Source organism: Salmo salar, chromosome ssa13, assembly GCF_905237065.1.
Source record: "Salmo salar chromosome ssa13, Ssal_v3.1, whole genome shotgun sequence".
In the NCBI taxonomy this organism is placed as follows: Eukaryota; Metazoa; Chordata; class Actinopteri; order Salmoniformes; family Salmonidae; genus Salmo; species Salmo salar.
The window spans coordinates 43125361-43150486 of NC_059454.1; the positions used below are offsets into that span (position 1 = coordinate 43125361).

Consider the following 25126-nt stretch of genomic DNA (forward strand, 5'->3'; position numbering starts at 1 on the left):
TAGCTTGAAAAATGGGTGTCTGATTATTTCTGGCTTGGTACTCTGCTGACATAATCTAATGTTTTGCTTTCGCTGTAAAGCCTTTTTGAAATCGGACAGTGTGGTTAGATAAAGGAGAGTCTTGTCTTTAAAATGCTGTGAAATAGTCATATGTTTGAAAAATTGAAGTTTTTGTATTTTTGAGGAATTTGTAATTCGCGCCACGCCTATCATTGGATATTGGAGCAGGTGTTCCGCTAGCGGAACGTCTAGATGTAAGAGGTTAACATGTGTAAATATTTGTATGAACATAAGATTCAACAACTGAGACAAAATCTGAACAAGTTCCACAAACATGTGACTAACAGAAATTGAATAATGTGTCCCTGAACAAAGGGGGGGTCAAAATCAAAAGTAACAGTCAATGCAGCTGGTGGCCACACCAGATACTAAGTACTGCAGTGCATCTCCTCCTTATGGACTGCACCAGATTTGCCAATTCTTGCTGTGAGATGTTACCCCACTCTTCCCAAGTTTCCGGACATTTCTGGGGGGGAATGGCCCTAGCCCTCACCCTCCGATCCAACAGGTCCCAGACGTGCTCAATGGGATTGAGATCTGGGCTCTTCGCTGGCCATGGCAGAACACTGACATTCCTGTCGTGCAGGAAATCACGCACAGAACGATCAGTATGGCTGGTGGCACTGTCATGCTGGAGGGTCATGTCAGGATGAGCCTGCAGGAAGGGTACCACATGAGGGAGGAGAATGTCTTCCCTGTAACGCACAGTGTTGAGATTACCTGCAATGACAACAAGCTCAGTCCGATGATGCTGTGACACACCGCCCCAGACCATGACGGACCCTCCACCTCCCAAATCGATCCCGCTCCAGAGTACAGGCCTCGGTGTAACGCTCATTCCTTCGACGATAAACGCGAATCCGACCATCACCCCTGGTGAGACAAAACCGCGACTCGTCAGTGAAGAGCAATTTTTGCCAGTCCTGTCTGGTCCAGTGACGGTGGGTTTGAACGGTAGTGTATATGGTGTGTATATATATTATCATTGACAATAATGGTTTGATAACATTCCAAGATTTGAAAGATACATACACATTACCAGGCAACTCCTTTTTTCTGTATGTACAATTTAGGTCAGCTATGCTGGCATATGGAGTCCCTTGGGAAACCTAACCATCCAATTTATGGGATTTATATAAAAATTATCTGGGCTCCCGAAAAGACTGATCTCTATAATATATAAACAACTTTTGTAAAGCTCATATTCCGAGCTAGCTGTTAAAAAAGTATTGTCTACAGATCTAATTGAATCTGAACAACCCTTTAACTGCAACAGAATATGGAAAAATATTACCTTGGCGTACCGTAATCTGAATTTATTGTAATTTGTTCAGACTGTATTTAACACCAAGGGAATGTTTGACGATGAAATTGGCCCCAACTCCCAACTGTTCACTTTGTCCCCTAAATCAGGTAGGCGCATTCCTTCATATGATGTGCGAAACATGGTTTCCTGGTGGAGAGGGAAGATGTGGGCTGAGGTGGATGGGGACTAAGAGGGAGAATGGGTTGGGGTTATCTTTGTTTGCAAAACTAAACAAAAAGTAGGTCACAATCTCCTCAATATACCTGAGGTGATACAGTTTTTAAGCCCATCAATACGAGTTATATGTGAAACATAATTTTCTGTCAGGCAAGCAGGGATACCTGGGACGGCAGGTAGCCTAGTGGTTAGAGTGTTGGGCTAGTACCTGAATGGTTGCTAGATCAAATCCTCGAGCTGACAAGGTAAACATCTGTCGTTCTGCCCCTGAACAAGGCAGTAAACCCACTGTTCCTAGGCCGTCATTGTAAATATGAATTTGTTCTTAACTGACTTGCCTAGTTAAATAAAGGTAAAATGAAAATTGTAAGTGAATGTGGTCCCTCACTGGTAACGTAGCTGATTTGTTTCCCCTTTACCGACTAGGCAATGCTGTATGTTAGCCTAATGTTTTACCGTCTGTATGTCATGTGGGTGATTTTTGTTTTACTGTCTGACTGCTGTGCTTGACTGTGGCCTGAGTAACGGGCCAGGAACTGGGACTGGAGACGCAGTGCCACAGCACATTGCCAAAACACATTATCAAACAGGCTGTCTTAATGTCATTCTTTTTTTTTTGCCTTTTTATTTAACTAGGTAATTCAGTTAAGAACAAATACTTATTTACAATGACAGCCTACCCTGGCCAAACCCTCCCCTAGCCAAACCCTCCCCTAACCCGGACGACGCTTGGCCAATTGTGAGCCACGCTATGGGACTCTCGATCACGGCCGGTTGTGATACAGCCCGGGATCTAACCCGGGTCTGTGGTGAGGCTTCTAGCACTGCGATGCTGCGCCACTCAGGATCCCAAAGTGTTACAGGCTTGTCAAAGGAGACACCAGAAAAACAGACTACTAAACACTTTACCAATACGTATAACATTACCAAACACATTATCAAACAGAACATCTTTTGTTTACATACACATTTTATACATTTAGCCGCACTGCTTCTTGACACAATGCCCACTTAACCCGGAAGCCAGCCGCACCAGTGTGCCGGAGGAAACATCATACACCTGGCGACCGTGTCAGCGTGCACTGCACCCGGCCCACCACAGGAGTCGCTAGTGCGCGATGGGACAAGGACATCCCTGCCGGCCAAAACGTCCTCTAACCCGGACGACACTGTGCCAATTGTCCCCCGCCCCATGGGTCACCAGGTCGCGGCCGGTTGCGACAGAGCCTGGACTCGAACTCAGAATCTCTAGTGGCACAGCTAGCACTGCAATCCAGTGCCTTAAAGGCTGTCTACACTGACTTGCAAAATAAATGTAGAAAACTATGTTATTCAATTATTGCGCGCGCCAATAAGCATCGGCGTTGCCAAGGGCTAAAATAGAAATCAGTTCTATTTCTGACGCAGATCACGCTGCAAGTCCTGCCTCTCCCATAGTCTCATTGGTTTATAGAAGCAGGTACCCACGTGCCATCTCCTCATTGGTTATACCCACTTGGGTGACTGAAAGATGAACGAGGTCAGTGGCGGTAATTCACCTAATTTATGAAAGTTGCCGATCGCAATATAAAGTCAAGAGAAGAAAAAGCCTGGAAGGAAGAGAGATGACTAGAAATGATTCGGTTGACCGTTTTATGTGTGGATTAATTGGCGGAGTAGAGGACCTTGTGCATTTCAGGTAAAATAACACATTACCGAATACTTTTTATTGGATTTAATAGTCAACAATAGCCATGTCAGACATTCAATCTTATTGACAAATGTTATTGTTCACTGCATCTCAGGGACTCAATGCTACAATACACATTACCAAACACATTGCCACACTGAGAATACAGACCATTATTAGTACACGTACAAACGTTGTGTAATGTATTTATCTCTTGTTTTCCTCTGACAGCTACAGCCAGGGGGTGTTTTGGTTTAGGAGCTCAAAATAGCTGTGTTACAACAACCAGCTAAGTGGTGCAACTACATTCACAGTCTACCTCCCAAATGGCACCCTGTTATCTATATACTCCACTACTTCTGACCAGGGAATAGGGTGCCAATAGGTTGAAGTCATTGATCAACTGCAGAAGTACTGGACTATTTTCTTTCTTTCTGCTTGCATTTTGATGTGTGTATTTTCTGTAATTGATGTAATTCAGGGCTCATCTGTGAAAACGATCTTGGTCTCAGCATGACTGCCTGATAAAATAAATGTTAAATAAATAAAATATTGATGACCCCACTAACAGTAGATAATGGTGTATTTTGTTGTGTAGAAGCAGTAGGTGTTGTATAGATTATTACATGGATGCATTCCAAAATGGCACCCTATTCTCTAAATAGTACACAACTTTTGACCAGAGCCCTATGGGCACTGTGAGCACCCTAATGGGCACTATATAGGGAATAGGGTGCCATTTGAGACCCACACCATATGTAACAAGGATATTCACTCAGAGGGACTGCAGAGAGACACCCACAGCCTGCTGTACACAATAGGCCTCTTTCATAGCTTCTCAGTTCCCTCGCTCTTTCTCTCCATTTTGTTCCTCTGTTTCTCTGTCTTTGTTACTCTGTTGCTCCCTCCTTCATTTGTCTCGTGGTCAACTTGATCTTACAAGTTGGAGTCTGTCTATTTTCCTCCCCCTTTTTTAATTATGTCCTGTTTGTTTCAGGTTTTGTTTTTTACTCTTATTTGACCAGGTAAGTTGACTGAGAACACATTCTCATTTACAGCAACGACCTGGGGAATAGTTACAGGGTAGAGGAGGGGGGGGTGAACGAGCCAATTGGACGCTGGGGATGATTATGTGGTATGAGATAGAAAATGATGGTATGAGGTCCGGAGTGGAAATTTAGCCAGGACACCGGGGTTAACACTCCTACTCTTACGATAAGTGCTATTGGATCCTTAGTGACCACAGAGAGTCAGGACACCCTTTTAACGTCCCATCCGAAAGACGGAACCCTACACTGTGCAATGTCTCAAACGCGTGTTTGTCCTTCACCTACGGTATCACATCATGTACTCCCAGTTTGTTTACTTTGCTGGAGAAAGAAAGTGTGTAAATATTTTCATAGCCTAGTAGTTTTTGTAAACCACATAGTATCGATTTGTCTCATGTGTATCTAGTAGCTGGCCCCCGTACTGTGAAATGTGATTCTGGGTTCTGAGAATACATACACTACCTTTCAAAAGTTTGGGGTCACTTAGAAATGTCCTTGTTTTTGAAAGAAAAACAAAAAAAAAATTGTCCATTTTAAAATAACATAAAATTTATCAGAAATACAGTGTAGACATTGTTAATGTTGTAAATGACTATTGTAGCTGGAAATGGCTGATTTTTTAATTTATTTTTCTGGAATATCTACATAGACGTAAAGAGGCCCATTATCAGCAACCATCACTCCTGTGTTCCAATGGCACGTTGTGTTAGCTAATCCAAGTTGATCATTTTAAAAGGCTAATTGATCATTAGAAAACCCTTTAGCAATTATGTTAGCACAGCTGAAAACTGTTGTTCTGATTAAAGAAGCAATAAAACTGGACTTCTTTAGACTAGTTGAGTATATGGAGCATCAGCATTTGTGGGTTTGATTACAGGCTCAAATTGGCCAGAAACATAACTTTCTTCTGAAACTCGTCAGTCTATTCTTGTTCTGAGAAATGATGGCTATTCCATGCGAGCAATTGACAAGAAACTGAAGATCTCGTATAATGCTGTGTACTACTCCCTTCACAGAACAGCGCAAACTGGCTCTAACCAGAATAGAAAGAGGAGTGGGAGGCCCCGGTGCACAACTGAGCAAGAGGACAAGTACATTAGAGTGTCTAGTTTGAGAAACAAAGGTCTCACAAGTCCTCAACTGGCAGCTTCATTAAATAGTACCCGCAAAACATCAGTCTCAACGATAACAGTGAAGAGGCGACTCCGGGGTTGCAAAGAAAAAGCCATATCTCCGACTGGCCAATAAAAATAAAAGATCAAGATGGGCAAAAGAACACAAACACTGGACAGAGGAACTCTGCCTAGAAGGCCAGCATCGCCTCTTCACTGTTGACGTTGAGACTGGTGTTTTGCGGGTACTATTTAACAAAACACCACTGTACTTTGGTCACCTTCCACCGCAGATGCGGAAGGCCAACAGAGGCGGATGAGCTGAATTGCCCAAGCAAAAAATAAAATGATCACATACATTTCGTCATGTAGTGTGACAGTACACCCGCTCGTCAAACATCTCATTCCAAAATCATGGGCATTAATATGCTGCTATAACAGCCTCTTCTGGAAAGGCTTTCCACTAGGTGTTTGAACATTCCTGCGGAGAATTGCTTCCATTCAGCCACAAGAGCATTAGTGAGGTCGGGCACTGATGTTGGGCGATAAGGCCTGGCTCGCAGTCGGCGTTCCAATTCATCCCAAAGGTGTCCGATGGGGTTGAGGTCAGGGCTCTGTGCAGGCCAGTCAAGTTGCTTTGTGCACGGAGGCATTGTCATTATGAAACAGGAAAGGGCCTTCCCCAAACTGTTGCCACAAAGTTGGAAGCACAGAATCGTCTAGGATGTCATTGTATGCTGTAGTGTTAAGATTTCCCTTCACTGGAACTAAGAGGCCTAGCCCAAACCATGAAAAACATCCCCAGACCATTATTCCTCCTCCACCAAACTTTACAGTTGGCTCTATGCATTGGGGTAGGTAGCGTTCTCCTGGCATTTGGCAAACCCAGATTAGTCCTTTGGACTGCCAGATGGTGAAGCGTGGTGCGGCTGCTAGGCCATGTAAACCCGTTTCATGAAGCTCCAGGCGAACAGTTCTTGTGCTGACGTTGCTTCCAGCGGCAGTTTGGAACTCGGTAGTGAATGTTGCAACCGAGGACAGAGGATTTTTACGGGCTACGCACTTCAGCACACGGCAGGCCCGTTCTGTGAGCTTGTGTAGCCTACCACTTCGCGGCTGAGCCGCTGTTTCTCCTAGACATTTCCATTTTACAATAATGGCACTTACAGTTGATCGAGCCAGCTCTAACAAGGCAAACATTTGAAATAGCCAAATCCACTAATTTGAAGGGGTGTCCACATACTCTATATATACACACAAAAGTATCTCTAGCTTAAACTGATGAATTTTGATGGTGATTCTATTATTATGTTACTTATATTGATGCACGGGTGAGTCGATAGACTTAAGGACTAATGAGAAGGAGAGGCGATTCCCGTCTGAAGAGTTCATGATCAATACTTAATTAACATCTAAAATCACACTCTGGGGTTTCGTTTCCAATTAACCAGCACCAGAAGATATTACGAGAGGACGTTGGATGCATATCAAGTTGATGTTGAGTCTATATGCTAAGCAATGGTGATTCACGAAGGGTGTTAGGCCAAATATAGACATTTAGATATTGCTCTGGTGTTAGCTGTCTGTATAGAGAGAAAATTCTTTACCATAATGATCCTTATATGTGCTGTAACTTCTATGCTTGGAGACATGTATTTTGCCCTCAGAACAGCCTCAATTTGTCTTGGCATGGACTCCACAAGATGTCGAAAGTGTTCCACAGGGATGCTTGGCCTATGTTGACTCCAATGCTTCCCACAGTTGTGTCAAGTTGGCTGGATGTCCTCTGGGTGGTGAACCATTCTTGATGCACACGGGAAGCTGATGAGCGTGAAAACCCCAGCAACGTTGCAGTTCTTGACACAAACCAATGTGCCTGGCACCTACCTCCATACACCGTTCAAAGGCACTTAAATCTTTTGTCTTGCCCATTCACCCTTTGAATGGCACACACACAATCCATGTCTCAATTGTCTCAAGGCTTAAAAATCCTTCTTTAAATCTGTCTCCTCCCCTTCATCTACACTGATTGAAGTGGCTTTAACAAGTGACATCAATAATGGATCATAGCTTTCAGCTGGATTAACCTGGGTCAGTCTATGTCACGGAAAGAGTATGTGGTTCTTAATGTTTTGTACAGTCCGTCTATGGCTGTCCAAGGAACGCTAGTTAACAAAGAGTGTTCTGTACAGGCCAGGGAGAAGACTGTCATTTATGATGATGATCTATGTTGGTGACGTTTACATTTAACCAAAATAACCACAGATCAGTTATTGCAAGTAGACTCCTCCTTTGAAATAGCTGCTCTCAGCATAACCACTGCCAGAAAGAAAATAATAAGCGCAGGCGTGAGTGCAAGAAAAACAAATTGATTTATTATTCTTATTTTATTGTACACTGTCCGCAGTAACCTGAGGGGTATCTTACAAAGCAGTTTTCTGGAGTTAGCTAGGTAACTTTGATCAACTCGGAGTTCAACTCGGGATAACTGGTGGCTCACCTTTTAGCCAGGTACATTCCTATGGCAACGAATCCTTCACAACTAACCTGCTTTGGGGTCAGGCTAACTCACGGCTAACTCCACTTACCCTGAATGAAATGACTGAGGCACGAGTTGAGGAACAATGAAATCAGATTCCCTCCCACTTGCAAAGAACGCATCATCACCACTTTCATTTGAGGAAGACTGATTTAATATTTTATTAATCAAATGTTTTCTTTGTGTTAAAAAAAATTGTCATGTTATGTATCATGCACAGTCACACTTTTGATTGACTTAATACATTATTTTATCGATGGGAGTGAGAAAAATGGTGCTTGTGCATTGATAAGCACACCAGACGGCATTAACAATAAGTAACAAAATAAAGACGGCACTTCTAAAAGCCTGCTGAATTTGCCACTTACTCGCCCATGGATTGATGTTTCAGCATTGTCTCAATAAAGAGTTCCGCGTTTGACTAGCCATGTGCGACATGCGCGAGCAGTTACAAACCTGCTAGGGTTACTGGCAGTCGGACGAGCAATATCCACTGTTGTAGTACGGATGAAGCCTGAGCTGGAATGTGACCCAACGTGAAGCTGGTTAGCTTTAGAAAACCCTGACTAGATCTAGCTTGCTTCGTAGGATACCACTCTGTGTGAACTTGAAATGGTGACAACGCAGCTATGTAGTCACAACAAATCACCACCAACCACTAGTGATGGGGGATAAATATCGATAGAGATACATATCGCAATATTATTATATTGATACTTTGATCAATTTGTAATTTAAAAAGAAAATACACAGCACCAGTTAAAAGTTTGGACACACCTACTCATTCAAGGGTTTTCCTTTATTTTTACTATTTTCTACATTGTAGAATAATAGTGAAGAAATCAAAACTATGAAATAACGCATATGGAACCACGTAGTAACCAAAAAAAAGTGTTCAACAAATCAAAATATTTATATTTGAGATTATTCAAAGTAGCCACAGCTTTGCACACTCTTGGCATTCTCTCAACCAGCTTCGCCTGGAATGCTTTTCCGATTGTCATGAAGGAATTCCCACATGTGCTGAGCACTGGCCGGTTGGAATATTATTGAAGATTTATGATAAAAACATCCTAAAGATTGATTCTATATATCCTTTGACATGTTTCTACGAACTGTAATTGAACTTTTTAGACTTTTCGTCTGAACTTAGTGCTCGCGCATTTTGCATTTGGACTGAACGCGCGAACAAAAGGGAGGTATTTGGACATAAATATGGACTTTATTGAACAAAACAAACATTTATAGTGGAACTGGGATTCCTGTGAGTGCATTCTGATGAAGATCATCAAAGGTTAGTGAATATTTATAATGCTATTTCTGACTTTTGTTGACTCCACAACATGGCGGGTATCTGTATGGCTTGTTTTGGTGCCTGAGCGCTGTACTCAGATTATCGCATGGTGTGCTTTTGCCCGTAAAGCTTTTTTGAAATCTGACACAGCGGTTGCATTAAGGAGAAGTGTATCTTTAATTCTATGTAAAACACTTGTATCTTATATCAACGTTTATGATGAGTATTTCTGTAAATTGATGTGGCTCTCTGCAAAATCACTGGATTTTGGAGGCAAAGTGATTTTTGGATATAAATATGAACTTTATCGAACAAAACATACATGTATTGTGTAACATGAAGTCCTATGAGTGCCATCTGATGAAGATCATCAAAGGTTAGTGATTAATTTTATCTCTATTTCTGCTTTTTGTGACTCCTCTCTTTGGCTGGAAAATGGGTAACATTAGCACAAGGTATGCTTTCGCCGTAAAGCCTTTTTAAAATCGGACAGTGTGGTTGGATTAACAAGAAATGTATCTTTAAAATGGTGTATAATACTTGTATGTTTGAGGAATTTTAATTATGAGATTTCTTTTGTTTGAATTTGGCGCCCTGCACTTTCACTGGATGTTGTCAAATCGATCTCGCTAAAGGGATTTGATCTCTAAGAAGTTTTAAGAAGGAAATAAATTCCACAAATTAACAAGGCACACCTGTTAATTGAAATTAATTCCAGGTGACTACCTCATGAAGCTGGTTGAGAGAATGCAAAGAGTGTGCAAAGCAGTCATTTATTTGTATTTATTTATTTATCTAGACGAGTCAGTTAAGAACAAATTCTTATTTTAAAAATGACGGCCTACCCCGGCCAAACGCTCCCCTAACCCGGACAACACTGGGCCAATTGTGCGCCGCCCTATGGGACTCCCGATCCCAGCCCGGGATTGAACCAGGGTCTGCAGTGACGCCTCTAGCACTGAGATGCAGTGCCTTAGACCGTTGCGCCACTTGATAGCCGTTGTCATCAAGGCAAAGGGTGACTACGTTGAAGAATCTCAAATATATCATATTTTGATTTGTTTAAACACCTTTTTGGTTATGACATGATTCCATGTGTTATTTCATAGTTTTAATGTCTTCACTATTATTCTACAATGTAGAAAATTGTAAAAAAAAGAAGAAGAAAAACCTTTGAATGAGTAGGTGTCCAAACTTTTGACTGGTACTGTATATATATTTTTTCTTGCACTCACACCTGCTCCTTATAACACACGCTCTAAAATTGCAATCAAATCACTATACATAGAATCTTGAGAATGGCAATACATATTGTATTGGTACCTAAGTATCGCAATAATATCGAATTGTGAGGGCCCTGGCAATTCCCAGTCCTACCAACCATACGCCATAACAATCAATGATTCGTATAACATCATGCTTTGCTGTGAGCTCACAGTTCGATGAAAAGGGCCAAATGTCCATCAGGTCATGGTGGACCAGATATGGCCCCCGGGCCACAGTTTGACTATCACTAGCCTAGTTGAACACGTCTGGTCAATCTGGTCAGATCGATTCTAATCTGGACTAATAAATAATTGCAGGCTGGTCTAATCAATTCCATTTGTACTATTTTAGTCATGAATCAATAGTATGGCTTGTACTTTTGCTGGTACATTTCCTATCAACATAAATCTGAAATATACTGGTGTGTAAAAGTTCGACGGTTTTCCATCAGGCTTTAGACTGAGATGTAAAGTTGAAGACAAAGAGCCAGCCACTCCCTCACAACTGGCCTCTTCTTCTTGCAATACTGAAACACTATCAACCTATTCAACTACTGCTCCACTAACAACTATTCAGCAATTTATGTTTTTTTTGTCAAAGATGAACAGAATTGACTGTATGTCTCTTTAGTGTAAACTACCAATGGTATCTTAACCAGTCGACACAATGAAATGGTAGTGCTATGGGATTATCATGATTATGACCTTTGACTCCTACAGCGTAATCCAGTATAATCCAATCGAGGGGCTGAGCTGAGTGAAAACGCATGATACCACATGTAACTAACTGGGTCTCCATACCCTGTTTCTCCCCACTGGACTATAAGGGCCCTTTAAGATCTGCCTTTCCTAAACTTTTCTGTGCTACGAGATTATCATTGTGTGGTTGTTTGACCTTTGATCTTTGGCTTTAATCCAATAATAGAGGGTCTCCTCTTCCCTTCACAGGTTCTGAGCTGAGTAAACAAACACACACACGAAAATACCTGTATTAATTTGTAACTAATGAAGATTAAAGCACACAGAACCAAATCTTGCTTCGCTCAGGTTCCAAATGGAGCCTGAGCCTCAGATGTTTGTTTGACCCCTCCTCTGGAAGGAAACAAACAACTGTGTTTGAGGCGCTTTTGATATATAAGCATTAACCCTGTGTGAGTGTGTGTATGCGTTCATTAGTCAGTATGTTTGTGCGTGTGTGTGTGAGCATTAGTCCCTCTGTCTGTGTCTGGACAGGACATAAATACTAAGGAGAATCCCCAGGGGTCCAGGCTGCCTGCTGTTCTAAGAAGACACTTTAAATCACTCCGACATCCCTAACAATTGTCACATAGCAACCTTTTACTGCGGTAAAGCGGCCCTAAGCAACCTTTCACTGCTGTAAAGCGGACCTCAATGCGGTTCCATCCACTGACTGGTCGGAACCGGTCATTCCTGGACAGGTTACTTCTGCTACACTAGACTCTGTAGGCTAGACTAGCTCCATCCAGCCCTCCCTCTCCTGGCTGGCTGGCTCATTCCAAACGCACGCACGCACGCACGCACGCACGCACGCACGCACGCACGCACGCACACACGCAAAAGATACCAACCAACTGCACACAGACACTCTCTGACACAAATACATTCCCAAAACACACACAGGGTGGATTTGGGCTGAGCTGGATTGGGTTAGGCCGGACTGGGCTCAGTGGGCTGACAGGACTGGAGAGGGTTGGGGTGGGTTTGTGTGGGTTCCTGCCCCAGCCCAGACCGCCCCAGACCAGTTAGTTGTGCTGTCGGTGCAGGATTTTTGTTCCCGCCTGACAGGCACCCACTGTAATTAACTCCCTGGATCACTCTGTATACTCACTCTGACAGACAACGAGACAGACAAAGAGAGGGGGGGAGTGGCATACACACGCACACACACACAATTGCACGCACACAGACACACCGATGAACGATCTTAGCTAATGAATGTGGTAAATTAGAGCTGAAAGCTGAAATGTTAGCCTGGGGGATATATAGAGTTGCCCTTTTAGCAGAGAATTTGTGAGGTGAAGGGAAAGGAAGGAGGAGTGAAATGAGGGAGAGGAAAGAAGAGACGCTGTGACTGAGACAGTGTCCGCACTGTGAACTTCCCTCACCCATTCTCTCTTTCAAGGTGCATTAGCAGAGCTAATCCCTGTTTCTGGAGTGATTCTCTGTGTGGGTGTGAGGACAGGTACTCACTTAGAGTGTGTCTCACGTACAACATGCATAATGTGTGTGTGTTTGCTGCTGTGTATACATGTTATTGTGTCAACTACCTCACAATTATCATCCTCATCAACACCTGTCCTTTACGTAACAGAGTTAACAGGACCAGGGAGCAGCAGGGAGGAAATGCAGGCCATGAGATATAGTGACTGTATTATCTGTGCCAGTGGATCCATCTGTGTGTGTGTGACCAGACGACGATGTGTGTTTGTGCGTGTGTTAGGTTAGTATTAGCCACACGGCCACTCTCTGGGAGTGATGCCATGTTAATCCTCTTTTTGGCTCATCAGTCTCTAACTCCGTCATTCTACCTCTTATTATCCCTCTCTCTCCCATGCTTTCTCCTTCCATACCCTTCTCCATCCCTCCCTCCCACCCATGCTCTCCTTCCATCCCGCTCTCCCTCCCCCCCTCTCTCTCCCTCCCACCCATGGCCTCCTTCCATCCCGCTCTCCCTCTCTCTCAACAGTTTTCAGAAGTTGGAATAGGCCTACAGTGGGATAAAAAAACACTGCTTTCATTACTTGAGATAAGGGTCAAAGCAGAATACATACAATACTAGTGCAGGTTTCCTTCTCTGGTGGTACAATAAACATGACCAGAGGACTTGCTGCGGGGACGTGCTGCGTTCCAATTCATCCCAAAGGTGTCCGATGAGGTTGAGGTCAGGGCTCTGTGCAGGCCAGTCAAGTTCTTCCACACCGATCTCAACAAACCATTTCTGTATGGACCTTGCTTTGTGCACGGGGACATTGTCATGCTGAAACAGGAAAGGGCCTTCCCCAAACTCCATTGAACGCGTTTCCACTTCTCCAGAGTCCAATTGCAGCAAGCTTTACAACACTCCAACCAACACCTGGCATTGCGCATGATGATCTTAGGCTTGTGTGCAGATGCTCGGCAATGGAAACCTATTTCATGAAGCTCCCGACGAACAGTTCTTGTGCTGACGTTGCTTTCAGAGGCAGTTAGGAACTCAGTAGTGAGTGTTGCAACTGAGGACAGATGGTTTTTACCCGCTACGTGCTTCAGCACTCAGCAGTCCCATTTTGTGAGCTTGTGTAGCCTACCATTTCGTGGCTGAGCCGTTGTTGCTCCTAGACATTTCCACTTCACAATAACAGCACTTACAGTTGACTGGGGCAGCTCAAGCAGGGCAGAAATTTGACAAACTGACTTGTTGGAAAGGTGGCATCCTATGATGGTGACACGTTGAAAGTCGCTGAGCTCTTCAGTACGGGTCATTCTACTTCCAATGTTTGTCTATGGAGACTGCATGGCTGTGTGGCCGATTAATTAGGGCCGATTTCAAGTTGTCATAACAATCGGTAATCTGCTTTTTTGGATGTCGATTATTTACCGATTACATTGCAATCCATGAGAAAACTGCGTGGCAGCCACCAGTGCAGCGTCAAAAGGAGCCAAGGTAAGTTGCTAGCATTAAACTTAAAAAAATAAATCAATCAATCTTCACATAATCACTAGTTAACTACACATGGTTGATGATATTACTAGGTTAACTAGCTTGTCCTGCGTTGCATATAATCAATGCGGTGCCTGTTAATTTATCATCGAATCACAGCCTACTTCACCTTTGCCAAACAGGTGATGATTTAACATAAGCGCATTCGCGAAAAAAAGCACATTCGTTGCACAAATGTACCTAACCATAAACATCAATGCCTTTTTTGAAATCAATACACAGAAGTATATTTTTTTTAAACCTGCATATTTAGTTAAAATAAATGCATGTCAGCAGGCAATATCAACTGAGTCATGGTATATGCAACAGTTTGGGCCGCCTGGCTCGTTGCGAACTGTGTTTCTTCCTAACAAAGACCGTAATTAATTTGCCAGAATTTTACATAATTATGACATAACATTGAAGGTTGTGTAATGTAACAGCAATATTTAGACTTAGGGATGACACCCGTTCGAAAAAATACGGAATGGTTCCGTATTTCATTGAAAGAACAAACGTTTTGTTTTCTAAATGATAATTTGACCATATTAATGACCAAAGGCTTGTATTTCTGTGTGTTTATTATAATTAAGTCTATGATTTGATATTTGATAGAGCAGTCTGACTGAGCGGTGGTAGGCAGCAGCAGGCTCATAAGCATTCCTTCAAACAGCACTTTACTGCGTTTGCCAGCAGCTCTTAGCAATGCTTGAAGCACAGCGCTGTTTATGACTTCAAGCCTATCAACTCCCGGTATTAGGCTGGCAATACTAAAGTGCCTATAACAACATCCAATAGTCAAAGGTATATGAAATACAAATGGTATAGAGAGAAATAGTCGACACGTCATAATTCCTATAACTACAACCTAAAACTTCTTCACTGGTAATATTGAAGAACTGGGAATATTGAACCACCAGCTTTCATATGTTCTCATGTTCTGAGCAAGGAACTTAAACGGTAGCTTTTTTTACATGGCGCATATGGCACTTTTACTTTCTTCCAAAACACTGTTTTTGCATTATTTAAACCAAATTGAACGTTTCATTATTTATTTGAGACCAAATAGATTTTATGTATTATATTAAGTTAAAATAAAAGGGTTCATTGTTCATTCAGTATTGTTGTAATTGTCATTATTACATATATAAAAATTGGCTGATTAATCGGTATCGGGTTTTTTGGTCCTCCAATAATCGGTATCGGCGTTGAAAAATCATAAATCGGTCGACCTCTAGTCCACATACCATGTCATGTATATGTGTAGGCTATGCCATATGTATTAGCTAATATGCATATTCAGCTGTCATTTTTAAACCTCCATTCTAGCATACATGACACACACAAAAATATTTCTAACTACATGCTTTGATTTGTGTTCTATGCAAATAATATAATTGAACATTTCTTTAAGCCTGCAGCTAGTTACTTGAAATTAGACAATCATGCCAAAACATGATTCAAAATTGCAGGGGCACAACATTGATTATAGAAGTTGGTGGGACATAATATTATTCAAATATTTTTTTTATAAAAGGACCAGGCGTCCGCATGGTCCTAAAGCACATTTTGTATCACATTCCAATGACCCCCCCCCCCCATCCCCAGGGAAAGTTGCACCCCTGCAAAATTGAATTTGATGAGACACAGCTAATGAAATACTAGCTTTCTGTGCAGGCACGTTGACGTTTACAGTATTAGCTGGCTAGGCTAGTCAACTAACATTTGCTAGCTTTCAATAAATTGGCTAAATGGTCAACGAAGTTACCTCTTCATATGATCAAGACCATTCGTATTGCATGCTGCATAATTCAAGTTCACTCGAAAACAGATATTTATCTTTATTTCAGTCTTTGGGAGCTAATGTTAGTTCCTCTTAACACACAGACAGCAGATCAGAGGCTGTTTACATCTTAGAAGCAGACCATTGGCTGCCTTTATCACGAGGGGTATGTACGGGAGTTCCGATTGGTTCCAAGTTCAGCAGTTTGCAAATTTGTTTTGAGCTAGACAGTGTTGAAATATACTTTTTCTGAAGGTGAATTGAAGGTGCCAACATATTTTACAGCAGAATATTTCATTGTCAATTTTAAATCAGCTCCTAGCTCGACATCGATCGATCAACTTCACTGTCTTCGACGTCAGCCCACCACCTTATGGTAACATACCCAGCTAGCACATATAATATATGTGTATTTCGCCCACGGAGACGGGAGATCTTACTTGTGCCCAACCTTCCTACTGTGTCTCCCCTGCTCATCTATCTTCATGTTTACTTCAAAACTGTGAATGAAGCAACAAAAAAAAAAAAGATTTTAAAAAGCGATGCTCTAAAACAGGGGGACAGAGCTAAAAGGTGCAGGAGAACAATTGAGGTGGTTAGTCCTATAAGCAGTGCTCTAACACAGGGTTAGGGTCAATTCCATTTCAATTCAGGAAGTAAACAAAAAATGACAATTCCAGCCAATTTGCCTCATTGCCTTTTCAATGAAGAAAATGGAAATGGGATTGACCCCACCTACACCCTGGCTCTAAGACACTGTATCCCAAATGACACCCTATCCCCTATGGACCCTGGTCAAAAGTAGTGCCCTACACAGGGAGCCATTTGGGATACACCCTGGGATACATTTGGCAAGCAGACACAGAGATTGGACACGGCTGCTGTTTAGCATTAGCTACAAAAGATTAGCTCCAAAGCCAACACATGACTGACCAGGGTAAACTAGCCTTTTCACACAAAGACACCAAACAAGTCAGCTGCCCGAATCACACAGCTTCTCTTTTGTGTCTGAGAACAGTATATAGTGAGACAAGTTTATTTTCTTGTGTCTCCCGCCAGTTGAGCCCACGCCGTTTTTCGTCGTTGGTTGTTGCTCCCTGTTGCTTGACAGCGTCATTAAATCCCAAGCTGCTCCGCCGTGTAAAGGGTTCAGCCTTGCTCAGGTGAGAGTATAATCCCACTTTTAGCTTGTCACGCCTTCACCCCTTCAGTGCCAATAAACGACAGTTAACAGAGTCTGAGTCCCCTACGGCAATGTTCATTCTCAAGGCTACACTTCCTCTTTCCCTACATAGGCTTACTGGTACACATTCTTTCTATGTTCACCTTATCCTTCATCTCAATCTCAACCTCTTGGTGAGGTTTGTTCTCATTAGGGCCATTGTTCCTCTTTCCCTACCTGTACACACACACACCTACTGTCAGTAAGTTACCGTGACGACAACAACAGGATTTATTTTTACAGTGTAGGGCCCTGTTCAAAAGTAGTGCACTGTGTAGGGAATAGGGTGCCATTTTGGGATGTACCTACTCTACTTAACCATTCTTTATATGTTTCCTGGGTACAGTTGCCTCATTTTTTCTCCCATTGCTTCTGCCATTCAAACCGACCTGAGTGCAATCAAAAAGTTCATATTCTTTCTCTCTTGTATTTCCTTCCCCTCTTCGCACCCCTATCTTTGTCTATGTCTCCAGTGTGCTGCAGTGAGTCTCAAGCTTCATCCCAAATTGCACCCTATTCCCCATTTCATGCACCAGTTTTTACCAGGGCACATAGAGCTCTGCTCAAAAATAGGGCCCTAGTCAAAAGGAGTGGACTATGTAGGGGAAAGGGTGCCATTGGGGATGAACCGGTCTCCAATGTGCTGTAGTGAGTCAGTCTCACAGTCTGAATAGCAAACAGAACACAGGCTGAGATTTTCCCAGGGAGGAGAGAGAAGAGAAGCTCCAGGGAAGACTTCAAATGACTGTTGCATTATGTGAGTCAAGCAACTCTGTGTCAGTGTGTAACTCGATGCAAAACTAATAACTATATATTTTTCCAATAGCCCAGTGAAAACAACACAATATATTGTTACCATTATCATCCCCAGGATGTTTGGCAAGGTGGGGGGATATGTCCTCCCTTGGGAAGCTGGATCATTTTGTCTTTTTAAAACACCTGTAACAGCCATTTTCTGCAATCAAGAACCTATGATACAACTATAGAGATCCTATATATTATTATAATGGTTCTATATGTAATTCTATGGATAGAACTAGAGAATATGGCTTATAAATTGTTCTCACCTGTACTGTAGTTCGCACCAGGCTACTACATACAGTACCATGACCTGCATAGAGTAATGCACAGTATTCTCACCTGTAGTTCGCACCAGGCCACCTCCACCCAGGTCTCAGTGTCCAGGCCTTTGTAAACGGTCTTGAAGGCACCCCTCCCCAGCTCAATGTCAAACTTCAGAAACCTCCCCCCCGGCGAGGTTGCCACGGCCTTCATCTCTGCCTCCTCCTCCTGCTCCCTGTCTCTCTCCTTCCCCGTCTGGGGTGGGGCGGAAGAGGGGGTGTCCTTGGCCCCGGGGTCCTGGGTGGAGCTGAGGTTGGATGGGTCGTTGTTGGCCGTGTCATGTCCCAGGGCTGCAGAGGCGGTGGTAGCGGCCTGGGCGCCACCGAGGGTGATGACTGAGTCCAGGTGGGGGGCGGAGTGGGAGACCACTGGGGGATCCGCTACCACATCGTCCTCCTCACAGATCTCCACACTCTTCCTGAAGAAACGCTTCTCTCTCCTCAGCCTCGGCCCGTGACCCCCTGACCTTGAAGCCGCCGCAGTCGCAGCCGGGGACGAGGGTGTGGAGAGAGACATGGGTCTAACCGCCAGGGGCTCCACTTCCTTACTGTCCCTGGTTTCTCCGGGCCCTCCACCCCTTCCGCCGCCTCCTCCTGTCTCCCCTCCCTCTGCGGTTCTCCTCTCCTGGGTCTGGGAGGAGGGGAAGTCTGAGGGGGTGCTGTGTGTCCTCTCCCTCCTGCTGCCCTCCTGGTCCGTCTCCTCCTCCCGTGCGCCAACAGGTTTCTCCGAAGAGTCCTCCGTCCCTGTGGGTTCCCCAGGGTCCGTCGCCATGGGGATGCGCCGCTGCCTCCTCCCCGTCCTCTCCTCCGACCCTTTGGATCTCCTTCAGTCCCCGTCTCTCCTCTCTTTTTGTGGTCCTCTTCTTACCCACCTTCTAGGTTCTCTGGCTGCTGTTCTTCCAGTGTTGCTGGTGACTACGAGACTGGGCCCTGCCACTAGATTAGACTCCCTCCTCCTCTCTTTAGAGTCTTTACAGAGGTAATGGATAAGCAGCACAGTGCTTCTTTTCTCCACCCAACCGACACTAACTTTCGATCCTTACTTTCCTTCTCTCCATCTCCTAAAGTACATAGCCTTTCCCCTGCACCTTCTGAGGGTACCTCAATAAAGCTTCACCTCTGCCAACTTATATACACACACACACACACACACACACACACACACACACACACACACACACACACACAGGCCGAGGAAAGTCTTTCAAGTCTCTGGGAGAGAGGGAAGCTGGTGTCCCTTTCCTCCTTTTCTGGATAAATCCCTCCTTCAAAGTGTAAAAGGTGAATCTCCTCAGGTAAATTCTGTGAAGAAATCAAACAAATAAAAACGCATTAATATTCAGCAGGCTAGTATAGTGAGACGCGAATAACTTTCCACTGCAAAAGTCATATTCATGCATATTTAAAGCATTAATTTCCAAGAAGAACAACAGTTTGACTTTGACGTTTGAGAATGTTTTAGTTTGATGTTCTGGTCGGAGGGGGGGGGACAGAACAGTTTCAGAGGCACAGAGAGGGAGGGCCTGAGAGGATTCTGAAGAATCAAACATTGATTGGATTTTTTTTATTGGGACGCTATACTCATTTCCACAGTCAATACTGACTGTCAAAGGATGCTTGCTCACAGTGTCTAAAATCATACCAAATCTGATGTTCTTCATTAAAATGGGGAAATGTTCATACAATCCTCGGAGGAAATGGTTCCATCATTTTGAATGTAACCGATTCCTGATAGCACACTTTAAATACTGCCTGGCTAACACCAATTTATGGTGTTATTCCCAGGCATTTCCCCAGTGTCTATTCCACCTCAAGTGTTGATTGCCTTTTTTGCAAGGGACTGGAACAGGGCATTTCTTTGCAATGCATTTTTTTTATTCCTTCAGTTTGTGTTGTATCCAGCCAAACTCGATCTTTTAAATCACAGCCTTTTTGGCGCAGCCAGCCGAAACCGACATAAAGGTCCTCTCGGTTTCAACCATCATAAGCCTGCTGAAGAAATTCTCTAGTAATTGGATACTGGCTAATACTTAATGTTGGACGAAAGAGTCAAAGATGGCATTATTCCCAGTGTTTGTGGGTAAATGATGAAGACCGTGAGGTGATTAATTGAGCTAATTAGATGGCGTAAGCACAGGCCATGCCACAAGTTTCCCAAGTATGGTGAGACTTGAGATGATTATGGCCTACTCTTAGAAAAACAACAAATCAAAAAACCTTGATGACAGCCTAACCTTCGTTAAGGGCTAGAGTAGCATTGCTGATTCAACTAAGGAAAGTATTGCAGTTTCCTACGGCCCAGCACCCGCTATAAAGTGTTGCGCACGACTCCGTAAACTATTTCAACTAAGGAATCCTTCATTGAAGACTATCTTGCCCAGCTTTGCTTTGAGTTTATTAGCTTGTCGTCAATCAGAAGTTTATGAGTGTGTTGAAACTGTAGTTGTGTTTAGTGAAGACCATTAGTCAATACAGTGGTGCTAGAGCCTATTGTGGTGATAAAAAAATAATAATAATAATAATTAAAATGGATGAGGCGGTATTATGGACCACTTCTGCATGATTCATTAATGAGCAGAGGGGGATAAGCTGCATCGCAAATGGCACCCTATTCCCTATACACAACCCTGGTCAAATGAGCTCTGGTCAAATGCAGTGCACTATAAAGGGAATAGGGTGCTACTTCGGATGCAGCCCTAGTCAAATTGAACTGGAGTGAACGCCACAGATCGGCACAATGGGGGTAATATATGTAGAGTACACACATTCATCATAATCATTATCGTCAGCACAGCAACACTGCCCAGGCAGTTAGTAAGGCATGTCATTTGGTGCTTGCCAATATGCTTCATTCATTTATTCCATGACAGTCAGTAGGGCTGGCTAAGTGAATTTGAATCGCCCATCAATGGTGTCCACTTCCACCAGACAGACAGTGAGTGAAACGGGATCTCCACTACTAACACACAACCTTCTATAGAGGGGTAATAGATTACCACACACACACAGAAGGAGGATCTTAATTTGATCTCTTTTATTGCTGAGAATTTTCCTGCAAAGCAAGAAATACAGATTAACTTTGTGATATACATAAATTCACTTAAAACCCACACTAACACGCAGTTATAGTAACAGTATTGCACTTTTCATGAAGCCTACTTTTGGCCAGCTAATAGCCTAACCACCAATCAAGCAACATTATGTACTAAATGTTCAAATGCTGTTGTTGCAGGATTTTATTTTGCTGTGACAATATAGGTCGAATTAAGATTAGGGTTGCACATTTTGGGGAATATTCAGAGGTGGAAACTTTCCACGGGAATATATGGGAATTAACAGGAATATATGGGAATTAATGGAAATATATGCAAATTAATATTAATACCATTTAAATGTAGATGTTTTTTGCATTGGATATATTTACCATATCATATGGAGAAAGAAACATAAACCTTTTACCTTATCATAAGTAGACATAATTGCAAATTATTAAATCCTTCCAATAGAAATAAAAAAACATTTGTTACGAATTGAACTTTAATTAAATGAGGTGACTCTTCACATGGGATGATTTCACTGAACACCAAAAGAAAGGGAATATTGAATGATCCATTGCATCTCCTAAAAACGTTTTCAACAAACATCTGTAAAATGATAGTCTAGAAACTAAGGCTTTGGTCGTCTCCCTGGACCTCCTCAATGTCCACCTCTTGAACATAAGATTCTGAGGCCTCATCTTCATTGTCACTTTCCAACCTTGTTGAGGATGGCTCGTTGTCCGGCTCAAAAAAACTCAAATTTGCCCAGATGGCCACCAGTTTTTAAACCCTTGTATTGGTCAGCCTGTTGCGTGCTTTGGTGTGTGTGTTCCCAAACAAGGACCAGTTGCGCTCTGAGGCGGCTGATGTTGGTGGGATTTGGAGGATGATGGAGGCAACATGGGAAAGAGCCTCAGATCCGCAAAGTCCCTTCCACCAGGTGGCTGATGAGATATGTTGGCACGACTGCCATATCGCATCTCCATCCCAAAGCCCTTGCTTGGAAGTGTACTTCGCCAGACTGCCAAGAACCTTGCCATCATCCAGGCCAACGTGGCGAGACACTGTAGTGATGAGACTATAGGCCTTGTTGATCTCTGCACCAGACAGGATGCTCTTGCCAGCATACTTGGGGTCCAACATGTACGCCGCGGCGTGTATGGACTTCAGGCAGAAGTCTTCCCACTTTGTGATATATTTCAGAACTGCTTTTTCCTCTGCTTGGAGCAACAGTGAAGTGGGCAGGGCAGTATGGATTTCTTCTCTTACATCTGCAAGCAGAGTCTGAACATCAGACAGGATAGCATTCTCTCCCTCAATCCGTGCAATGCCTACTGCTATAGGTTTCAGGAGTTTCAGGCTCCTGACGGGTGTTGCTGGGCAGCTTCAATGTGATGCTCTTATTCAATGTGATGCTCTGGTCCCGTGTGGCTCAGTTGGTAGAGCATGGTTTTTGCAACGCCAGGGTTGTGGGTTCGATTCCCACGGGGGACCACTACGGAGAAAAAAATGTATGAAATGTATGCATTCACTACTGTAAGTCGCTCTGGATAAGAGTGTCTGCTAAATGACTAAAATGTAAATGTAAATGTTATTCTTCTCACTTTTCTTGGTGAGGTCGATTGCTGCCATAACTTGATGACCCTTCACATACCTAACCATTTCCTTGGCTCTCTTGTAGAGTGTATCCATTGTTTTCAGTGCCTTGGTGTCCTTGAGGAGCAGATTCAATGCATGAGCAGCACAGCCAATGGGTGTGATGTGAGGGTTGGACTCCTCCACTTTAGACCAAGCAGCCTTCATGTTTGCAGCATTGTCTGCCACCAGTGCAAATACCTTCTGTGGTCAAAGGTCATTGATGACTGCCTTCAGCTCATCTGCAATGTAGAGACCGGTGCGTCTGTTGTCCCTTGTGTCTGTGCTCTTGTAGAATACTGATTGAGATGTAGTTAATTATTCCTTGCCCACGAACATTCGACCACCCATCAGAGATGATTTCAATACAGTCTGCTTTCTCTATGATTTGCTTGACCTTCACTTGAACTCTGTTGAACTCTGCATCCAGCAAATGAGTAGATAAAGCATGTCTGGTTTGAGGGGTGAATGCTGGGCGAAGAACATTCAGAAATCACGTCCAATACACAGTGCCTATGATCACCAGAGGTGAACCAGTTGCATACACAGCTCGAGCAAGACATTCATCAGCATTTCTCTGACTACGTTGCTCCATTGATTCAAAAACACTTGAGCTTGACCATGAGCTGTTTCTATCGATAAGATGTCTGATTCATCATTTTCACCTTGCAAATGTATACAGCTTTTCCTTTTACATTAGCTGCAGTGAAATGTCTCCACACATCAGATAGTGCCCGTGTCATTTTCCTATAAAGATTAGGAAAAAAATGAGTAAAATAAAAATACAATTCCATGTACAGATAAATAGTTAAGCAGTTCTCATTAGTGTGCAAGATCTTGAGAATCAGCTGTACATGTGATGGAAGAATGCACTGTGCATGCAGAGGGTTGCAATTCCATTGAATTGGGGATAGTTTAACCAAAATATGCCACAAGACCTAGAATTGCCTTATGTGTATCCCACAAAAAAAGGTTCACTGTTATGAGCTAATTTTGTGGATGAATTTAAGAAAAATTCCCCAAATTCCGGAAATGTACCGGAAAGTTTCCGACTCTTTGCAACCCTAATTAAGATCCTACATCTGTACGCACACACACATACAGTACACACATATACAGTACACACACAGTACACACCCACAACCATTTGAACGCTGTAATAATTCCCTCTCTGTCTATGTGTGGGTGTGTGGTTCCCTTGCAGTAAAATCTCTGTCGCTCTCCGCCTGTCTCTAGGTGTCAGGTATTTTCCGACCCCGTCACAGCAGCCAATAACCTGTAAACTCTTCACGTGCCTGTCAACTTGTTTTTGTAGCTACTCTATTACACAGTAATAGCCTAATACATTTATTCAGTACTGTTCATAAAGAAAATTGTCAGGGCAAAAATCTAAACTTTTTACATGATAAAAGGGCAATGTGCTAAGTAAGCCAAGCTATTGATCACTCTTGAGCTCTAAAATGTAGCTGAAATATCCTCAAAGAGAACAATAGGCTTCCAGAATGTACACAATTTAAAACTGAATTGAGCCCAACTCTGACACTAAAGAACCGATCCACTGTTAAATGAAGTTATCAATAACTAAAGAAATGTTCAGGGAAGTGAGGAAGTGAAAAGGTTCAAGATAAATGTAGTAAATGAACGAGTCTGTCCAGGAGAGTGTGTAGGTGTACGTACATGTAGGGAGGTAAGCTCTTCAGGACTCCAGTTAGCCTACACTGATATTCATGTGCAACGGGACACACAGCTACAGATTGGTGCTAAAGACTCTTGTCAACCACCACCCCTGTATAGTGTTACCTAACAGCTAGTTCAGAACAGTCAGTTGTGATGACTTGTTCATTTGAATAGCCTACATATGGCATTGGGAGGCTGTCTATCTTGTTCAGAAAGAAAAGTATTTTAAAAAGGTATCTAAGTAGTCACGTCCACCAGTCAGCTCTCTCTGTAGATGCAATTTGCCAGGGGACGAGGTTACAAACTAAGTAAATAAAAACGTCATTGTAACGTTGTTATAACCCAACATTTAAAATGTCAACGTTTACTCTCCACGGGGGGACTAACAGAAGCTCATTACAACCAGATGTCTCCTTCATACCCTATCACAATTACTCAAAATCCAGTCAAGCATGTCCTCTCTGAGAATCAGAATCTCA

General features: G+C 43.0%; 1 protein-coding gene across 2 annotated transcripts in view; it reads right to left on the minus strand.

Annotated features, from left to right (window-relative positions):
• Nucleotides 1–25126, minus strand: part of wnk3 (WNK lysine deficient protein kinase 3) — an 81300-nt gene that overhangs the window by 44388 nt on the left and 11786 nt on the right. For both annotated transcript variants that reach the window (XM_014135796.2, XM_014135795.2), the window contains exon 2: nt 18317–19599. In XM_014135796.2, coding sequence (XP_013991271.2) covers nt 18317–19069 — 753 coding nt within the window. In that variant the 5' untranslated portion in view covers nt 19070–19599. The remainder of the gene's footprint in view (nt 1–18316; nt 19600–25126) is intronic.